The 8,402-nt window shown below is 37.5% G+C and overlaps 3 protein-coding genes across 3 annotated transcripts in view; 1 reads left to right on the forward strand and 2 right to left on the reverse strand.

Moving 5' to 3' along the window:
• Positions 1-8,402, reverse strand: part of tomm20b (translocase of outer mitochondrial membrane 20b) — a 575,852-nt gene that overhangs the window by 303,823 nt on the left and 263,627 nt on the right. The window lies entirely within an intron of this gene.
• On the forward strand, positions 977-4,454 carry cfap410 (cilia and flagella associated protein 410; the record flags this gene model as incomplete). The annotated part of the gene is given in 9 exon segments (NM_001386666.2): positions 977-1,160; positions 1,326-1,344; positions 2,360-2,406; positions 2,966-3,192; positions 3,297-3,444; positions 3,539-3,632; positions 3,990-4,171; positions 4,174-4,304; positions 4,345-4,454. Coding segments are annotated over 7 exon segments (794 nt in total), but the record flags the coding sequence as incomplete, so codon positions are not given.
• orc2 (origin recognition complex, subunit 2) overlaps positions 5,208-8,402 on the reverse strand; it is an 11,318-nt gene continuing 8,123 nt past the window's right edge. The window contains 5 exon segments of the mRNA NM_001077304.1: positions 5,208-5,506; positions 7,110-7,228; positions 7,335-7,396; positions 7,536-7,707; positions 7,802-7,948. Of these exon segments, the coding sequence (NP_001070772.1) occupies positions 5,423-5,506; positions 7,110-7,228; positions 7,335-7,396; positions 7,536-7,707; positions 7,802-7,948 (584 nt within the window). The 3' untranslated portion in view covers positions 5,208-5,422.

Consider the following 8,402-nt stretch of genomic DNA (forward strand, 5'->3'; position numbering starts at 1 on the left):
TATATATATATATATATATATATATATATTTATATATATATATATATATATATATATAAATAGTTCAGATACAAAAACCTCTATGTGTAGTGTGAAATTTTCTTCTAAAATGAGCATTATTTTCAGCATCCTATGTTTGTGTTTAGTTATTTCACTTTAAAGGCAATTTAAAAAAAACATACTATTTGCCAAAACGTGGATTTACTGAACATACACAAAGGAGCTTGAGAAAAATACCCATTTTAGGAGAAAATTCTAGACGGCATTTAGTTTTATACATCTGAAGTCTTCATATATATATATATATATATATATATATATATATATATATATATATATATATATATATATATATATATATATATATATATATATATATACACACTCTACATATATGTGTAATTTTGTATAAGAAACTCAAATCCATTCTTTGGATATGCCATTCATAGAGGCATGCTTTAAATTAATAAATAAATAAATATTATTAAATATTATTATTAAAATAATAATAAATAATAATGTGCTTGAAATTAAAAAGGCTTGTTTTCAGTTCTTTATGAAATCCAAGACACAGATGCCTTTATTAATGGCAAATCCTGAATAATAATAACTACACACACAATTCAAAGTTGTTATTATTCGGGGGTATATATATATATATACATATATATATAGGCTACACACACACACAGTTTACCTAAACTTATTCAAAATATTATTTAATATATGACAGTATATTTTCAGTGACTGACATTATTCTTATGAAATGATCCTTTCACACATGCAGGAATGATTAAATATGATATTATGAAGGAATTACTGATCCAGAGTTTTGATGCAGACATTGACAATATCATGATACTGTATGGCATCTGTTTCCTCATAACTGTTGTTTTTGTCTCCCTCTGCCGCTGAGCGCGTGAATTGACAGACGGGGACGCGCTGTTGTCATGGACGCGCAGTGACGCGCTCGCGCATGTGCAGTGAGAGACGGACAGCAGAGATGTGATGTTGTTGTTCACTGGACGCGTTTGAGCTCAATAATATCGACATACTTCCGATCAAACCTTATCGATCATCATCATGAAATTAACCCGTAAACTGGTTCTGGCTCGAGCTAAAGCTTCAGACCTGGAGAGCGTGAAGAAGCTGAACTGCTGGTGTGTGTGTGCTGTTTGCTAGCTGTTAGCCTGGTGAAGACTAGCTAATATTCTGCATTTATTCAGAGATCTTAAACTGTTTTCTGCTTAAATATCTTCAGTGTGGATTTAATGGATGATTTCTGTTTAATAAATGTAACGTTATTCTCTAATTATGTGTTTCAGGGGCTGCAATCTGACAGATGTGAGTTTCAATAGTTCCCTTCTGTTAAAATATTAAAATTACACCGTATATTGTTCACATTCATTGCATTTTTCATTTCAGTTTTAGGTCATCTTTTTGTCATTTTCTGTATTATTTTGGGTAGTTTTAAGTGAACATTTTAGTAAATTATAAGCCAATAGAAAATTATAAAATATATGCTATTATGTTTGTTCACATTTCTAATAAGATTTTTCTGTAATCGATTATCATTTTAGTTAATAATTTAGTTAAACTAAAAATAGACCGTTTCTATTAATTGTATTTAGTTAACGTTTTAGTAATTTGGCAGTGTTTTTTTGTATTCTTATAATATCTATTTTCTTTTATTTATTGTAGTTTTCATAAGTTTTTGTTATTTTTGGTTTAATTTTTAATCTAAAAATATTAATTCTAAATAAAATAAATATAAAATATTTTTAGTAATTAAAGTAAACCTGATAGAAAACGAAACATATCAGAAAAAGATTTGCTTTGCATATTTTATTTTACACTTTTAGTTAACCATGACATGACTTCACAATTCTCAGTAGTATGTATTTAGTATAAGGTATGCATTTCTGTTGAAGATATATACAAATATTTTTGCAGAAAATGACAATTGAGAATAACTAATGTTTGATATAAGTGATTACTTCACCATATTTTGCTCTCATAAATCTAAAGTTTATTATTGTATTGCCTGAAAACGAACATAAACATGCCTGAAAACATGGCACAGAATTATTATTCTGACTTCTTATTTTCTCATTTTATGCTACATGTTATTTTCATTTTCACGAAATCTCATCAGTTGTTTACAGAATAAAAAAGAATGTTTCATCAAGAAATTCTAAATCAAGACAAATAATTTCCAAGCGGTCTCTCTCTTTTGTTCATAATAAAATATGAATACAATATCAATATATATGCATAGACACAATATTATGTGCTGTTTATTGACTACTGCAGTATAAATGAAAGCAGTAAATGTGAAGTGTGTTGATTTTGTGCACAGATCTCGATCTTCACGGAGATTCCCAACATTGAGGTTCTCACTCTCAGGTTTGTGTTTATCTGTCAGTGATTAGTCAAAAATATCCATCAACTTGTGTGTGTGTGTGTGTGTGTGTGTGTGTGTGTGTGTGTGTGTGTGTGTGTTTTGCTTTTAAACAAAGACATTGTAGGACATGCAGGGAAAGCTTTAGTTTTAGTAAATAAAATAATAGTTTAATTAATAAATAATGGAAATAATTCAAAGAGGAAATGATAAAACAAGTATAATAATAATAATGTTTGTGCTTTTTCAACAAAAACACAGTAGGAATTTTAGGGAAAGAAAGTTTTAGATCTTTGATTTTTTATGTAGTTTTAATTTTATTTCAGTTTACTAATATATTTATGTTATGTTTCTTAGTTTACTAAAATTATATTTTATTCTAGCTGAAATAAAACAAATCAGACTTTCTCCAGAAGAACAAACATTAGAGGAAATACTGTGAACAACTCCTGAATCTGTTCAACATCATGAGGGAAACATTTGACAAAGAAAACAAAATTCACAGGAGGGCGAATAATCCTGACTTTAACTGTATGTGTTAAATGATGTGTGTGTGTGTGTCAGTGCGAATCAGATCGCGTCTCTGGAGCACCTGTCCTCCTGTCAGCACCTGTGTGAGCTGTACCTGAGGCGGAACAGCATCTCCAGTCTGTGTGAGCTGCAGCACCTGAAGCCCCTGCGCCGCCTGCGGGTCCTGTGGCTGGCAGAAAACCCCTGCTGCTCGAACCCTCAGCAGTACAGACTCACCGTCATCAGGAACCTGCCCGGCCTGCACAAGCTGGACAACCAGGGTGAGTGCAGAGGCCGACGGTACATCATGTCCAATCTGCATCTGTCCCTTTAATAATCTCCTAAAGCGGCTCAGATATGAATATTAACGAGTTTGGGTTGTCAGTGGTTACAGAGGAGGAGCTTGCGCAGGCAATGCGGGAAGGGGAGGAGCTTGTGAGTCTTCCAGGCCCCACCCCCACCAGCTCCACCAATGGCCTTACAGAAGCAGACTCTGAGAACGACCCTCTTGATTACAGCATGGAGGAAACCAAGTAAGAGCGCCTGATACACTCCTGTGTGTGTGTGTGTGTGTGTGTGTGTGTGTGTGTGTGTGTGTAACTATACACACTCCTGTTTGTGTCGCAGTATGATTCGGGCTCAGCTGGGACTGAAGCTGCTGTCCAGAGACAAGTTCCCATCACTGCCATCACCACGAGAAGCTGGAGACGCACACAAGAAGGTACACACACACACACACACACACACACACACACACACTTATACACTCTTACACACAGGCTCTCACTCTCTCCCCCTGTAGAGCAGGGGTCACCAAACATGTTCCTGGAGGGCCGGTGTCCTGCAGATTATAGCTCCAACCCTAATCAAACACACCTGCACAGCTGATCAAGCTCTCATAGGTATACCTGACACACCCAGGCAGGTGTGTTGAGTGAAGTTGGAGCTAAACCCTGCAGGACACCGGACCTCCAGGACTGAGATTGATGACTCCTGCTGTAGAGTCACACACTGGAGGTGCTGCTTATACTCTCTCTCTCTCTCTCAAACACACACACACACTCTCTCTGTCTGCTTGCAGTCTCACACACTGGAGGCGGTGCTGCTGCTGCTGAAGGATCTGGATGTGGACGAGCTCAGGATGGTTCAGTCGGCCACTGAGAGTAAACTCAGATCCTGCAGGAGACTCAGAGAACAGCAGAACACTGCACACACACACCAGCAGAACACTGCAGACACACACCAGCAGAACACTGCAGACACACACCAGCAGAACACTGCAGACACACACCAGCAGAACACTGCACACACACACCAGCAGAACACTGCAGACACACACCAGCAGAACACTGCAGACATCTGCTCATAACACACACACACACACACACACACACACACACACACACACACACACACACACACACACACACACGCACACACGCGTGTATATCACTTGACAGTGGAGGCTCGTTTGTTGACATTAGTCTGCACTGACAGCAGATATCGACTGATTACAGCATTCACTCATATTTGTTCATCTTTGGAAAATAATAAAAATGTAAAAAAAAAGTTTTGAAAAATTTATAATTAAACGATATAATTAATTAAATGTTTAGTTTATAAATATATATTTAACAATACAGTTAAAATAAAGTACAAAAACCATTAAGTGCATATTTGTGTTTGTTTTTATTTATTATAAATTCTTTATTTATTACAATTAAATTATAATTAAAGAATTTTTACAAAAAATATATAATTATAAATATAATAATTTTTTGAATAATTATAAATATTTATTGATATAGATCATTTATATATGCATTTATAAAAAATCATATAATTCAGTAAAATAGTGCAGAGTGTGTTCATGAGAACTGATCATGCTTTACAACTTTAAAAACAAGTATTTGTGAATAAATTCATGTAATAACACTAATATAATGGTCATAAATGCTGTACAGTTATTGATCAGTTCATTAATGTGCTTAATAACTGATGTTAACACATGATGCCTGACTGTGAAGTGTAGTGAAGATGTGTTCGTGTGTTCGCATGCTCCAGATCTCTGCATTATGTTTAAGCCGTTTCCTCTGGTCAGTCCCTCATGTCTGCATTTGGCTCTGATTGTTACCGAGATGCCTTTTCCTGCTCAAAATGAAATGTTTCTGGAATATTTGTGTTCTTTGTAATCCTCTGAATGAAGTCTGACCGTGTTTAATACAGTATATATTTGTGTTGAATACAGTATATATATATTTGAGAATGTATTTTTCTATGTAAATAAACTCAGAACTGCAGAAGAAGATTTATTGTTATGATTCTACAAAGCTTTACAGAATACTGTACATGATAGAGCTACAGAATGAAGTGCCACACACACACACACACACACACACACACACACACACACACACACACGCACGCACGCACGCTGCTGTAGACTCTCAAACCTGACGACTCCTGAACACATAAGCAGATCAGTGATGTGATGATAAAGTTCATCGTCTTTTACTCCACATCGTTCTTCTCCAGAAAGTCAGAGAGCGTCCCGTTGTCCACGGGGATCAGCAGATACTCCACACCGTCTGCACCCTGAAACACAACAGCAGCTGCTCACACACTCGCTTTTCCAACAAGAACTGAAGCACTGAGAATCAGAGTTGTTTATGAAAAGAATAGATTCTGAGGCATTAAAAGATTCATTTAGAGTCATTGAGAATCGAGTGAATCCAAACAAGAACTGATTGAAAGCAGTGAGAATTGATTCAGAGGCATTGAGAATCAAGAGTCGATTTAAAAAAACAAAAACAACAACTAAATTCAGAGGCATTGAGAACAGGAGTCAATTTCAAAAAGAATTGATTCTGAGTCACCAAGAATCGAGAGTTCATTTAAAAAAAATGTTATGAAAAACTGATTCTGAGTCAATGAGAATCGAGAGTTGATTCTAACAATAAATTATTAGGCATTAAGGAGTCAAAGAGTCGATAAAAAAATAAAAACGAGTCTAATGAGAGCTAATTCCAACAATAATACATTCCTAGGCATTGAGAACCGAGTCTGATTTCAAAGAGTGACTCCACAGTATTGAGAACCGAGAGTTGATTAAAAAAAAATTATTGACTCTGAGACATTAAGAATCGAGAGTTATTTTGAAAATAATACATTGAGGCATTGAGAACAGAGTCTGATTTCAAAAAGAATCGGTGCTGTAGTATTGAGAACCGAGAGTCAATTAAAAAAGGATCAATTATAAGGTATTGAGAACTGATAGCTGATTCCAAAAATAATGAAATCTGAGTCACTGAGAACAAGATTAATTAAAAAAAGGACTGTTTCTGAGTCATCAAGAATTGAGAGTTCATTTAAAAAAATGATTCTGAGTCATTGAGAACTGAGAGTTGATTCTAACAAGAATAAATCATTAGGCATTAAAGGATCAAAGAGTCGATTTACAAATGATTCTTAGTCATTAAGAACTGAAAGTTGATTCCAACAAGAAAACATTCTGAGTCATTGAGAGTTGATTTTAAACAGAATTTGAGTCATTGAGAATCAAACGTTCAATCCAAGGCACTGAAAACCAAGTTGAATGACTCCAAAGAAACGATTCCAAAGCATTGAAAAGCGAGAGTCAATTTAAAAAGAATCAATTACGAGGTATCGAGAACCGAGAGTCGATTCCAAAAATAATTGAATCATTGAGAATCAAGTTGATTTAAGAAAAGAACTGATTTTCAGGCATTAAGAATTAAGAGTCAATTAAAAAAAAGAATCAATTATTAGGCATTGAGATCCAAGAGTCGATTTTAAAGAGTCGATTGAGGCAATGAGAATTCCAAAGTCTGATTCAATCCAAGGAATGAAGTCCTGTTTCAGTTTTAAAGAAGCCTTTAATATTCTGATTATAGTATTCAATATGAAATCCTCTACAGCACTGTTTGCTTTCACTTGTGTGTTTAGTTTCGCACCTGCTGTACAAGCAGCGCCACCTACAGGTGTTTCCCTGAACAGCTGCACATTCAGCCACACAATCTGTATTATTCAGAAAATGATTTTGCCTAATTATCATTAAATTTCCGTGCATTTCTCAGTGACTGCTGTTCCATTCAGTGTTTAGATATTAGGCTTTTTTATTTTATTTCAGTGGATGAAAATGTGTGTGTGTGTGTGTGTGTGTGTGTGTGTGTCTGACCTTCTTGTTGCGGATGAGTTTGTGGTCTCTGAACTCGGTGAGTTGCGTGCGCAGTGTGATGTCGCTGTTCACCAGGAAAGACTCTCGGCAGCGCTGGTAGAAATCCTGGAAAGACAAACCTGAGACACACACACACACACACACACACACACATGTACATACACACACACCATCAGTGTTGGACACGCAGTCCTGTATTAATCTGAGCGTTGTGCTGATGTTTACCGCTGTACGCAGGATTATCCTTATTCTCCAGCTGAAACTCTGCCAGTAATCTGAAGATTCCCCTGCAGGACACACACACACACACACACACACACACACACACACACACACACACACATCACTACTGTGTTTATTATTTATGTGAGTGTATGTGTAAGAGTGTGTGTTTGACTGTATGTAAGAGAGTGTGTGTGTGTATACCTGGCGTTGGGTGTGAGGCTGCGCAGCACGTGTGTGAGTGAGCTGAGCGCCAGCGCCCCCGTCTGCTGCACCAGCAGTGAGTTCTCGTAAGACGTCTCCTCGGTGTACGAGCGGTACGTGGTGCTCTCAAACCACAGCCAGTTAAACATGCTCATCTTAGCATGATCCCACACTGAGGACACACACACACACACACACACACACACACACATCAGTACAGTTCAGAACAGCCCAATCATCACTGCTCCTCCAGAATGTGCACTGACCCAGCGGGGCGTTGATGTGGTCGATGGAGGCCAGCAGGTGCATGTTGGGTAGCGCCGCCAGCTGACCCAGAGCCTGCTGGTTCCTGTCGCCCCTCAGCATCGGCCCGTCGATGTTATTGATGATCAGGAACACGTGATTGGACGGGTCTGAAACAAACACACAAGACTTACAGTGGGCGGAGTGACTGGAAGCCACGCCCAGGTGAGGTGGAGCATGACATCTTCATCTGAAAGCCACACCCATCAGGGCGGAATAATACAACCCTCCCCATTGACCTTCTAGATCTCATTATCATGTCTGACTTCTACTAAAAGCAGAACAACAGTCCCTCTACACTATTCTGCAGCATCAATACTGGGATCTCTGAAACGTTAGTGTGGTTTAAATATCTGAGATATGAAAGGGGAGGAGCTGATGATGAAGGGGGAGGGGCTTCTGGACTAACAGAAAAGGCTGATGATGAGGGACAAGGGGTTTCTGGTTAAACGGAAGGGACTGACGGTAAAGGAGGAGGGGTTTCTGGTCTAGCAGAAGGGGGTGATGATGAAAGCTGCTCCTGTTTGACCAGAAGCCCCTCCCTATTGAGAAAATGGGAGGTGC

Source organism: Danio rerio, chromosome 11 (assembly GCF_052040795.2).
Source record: "Danio rerio strain M-AB ecotype USA chromosome 11, GRCz13ab, whole genome shotgun sequence".
NCBI classification, from domain to species: domain Eukaryota; kingdom Metazoa; phylum Chordata; class Actinopteri; order Cypriniformes; family Danionidae; genus Danio; species Danio rerio.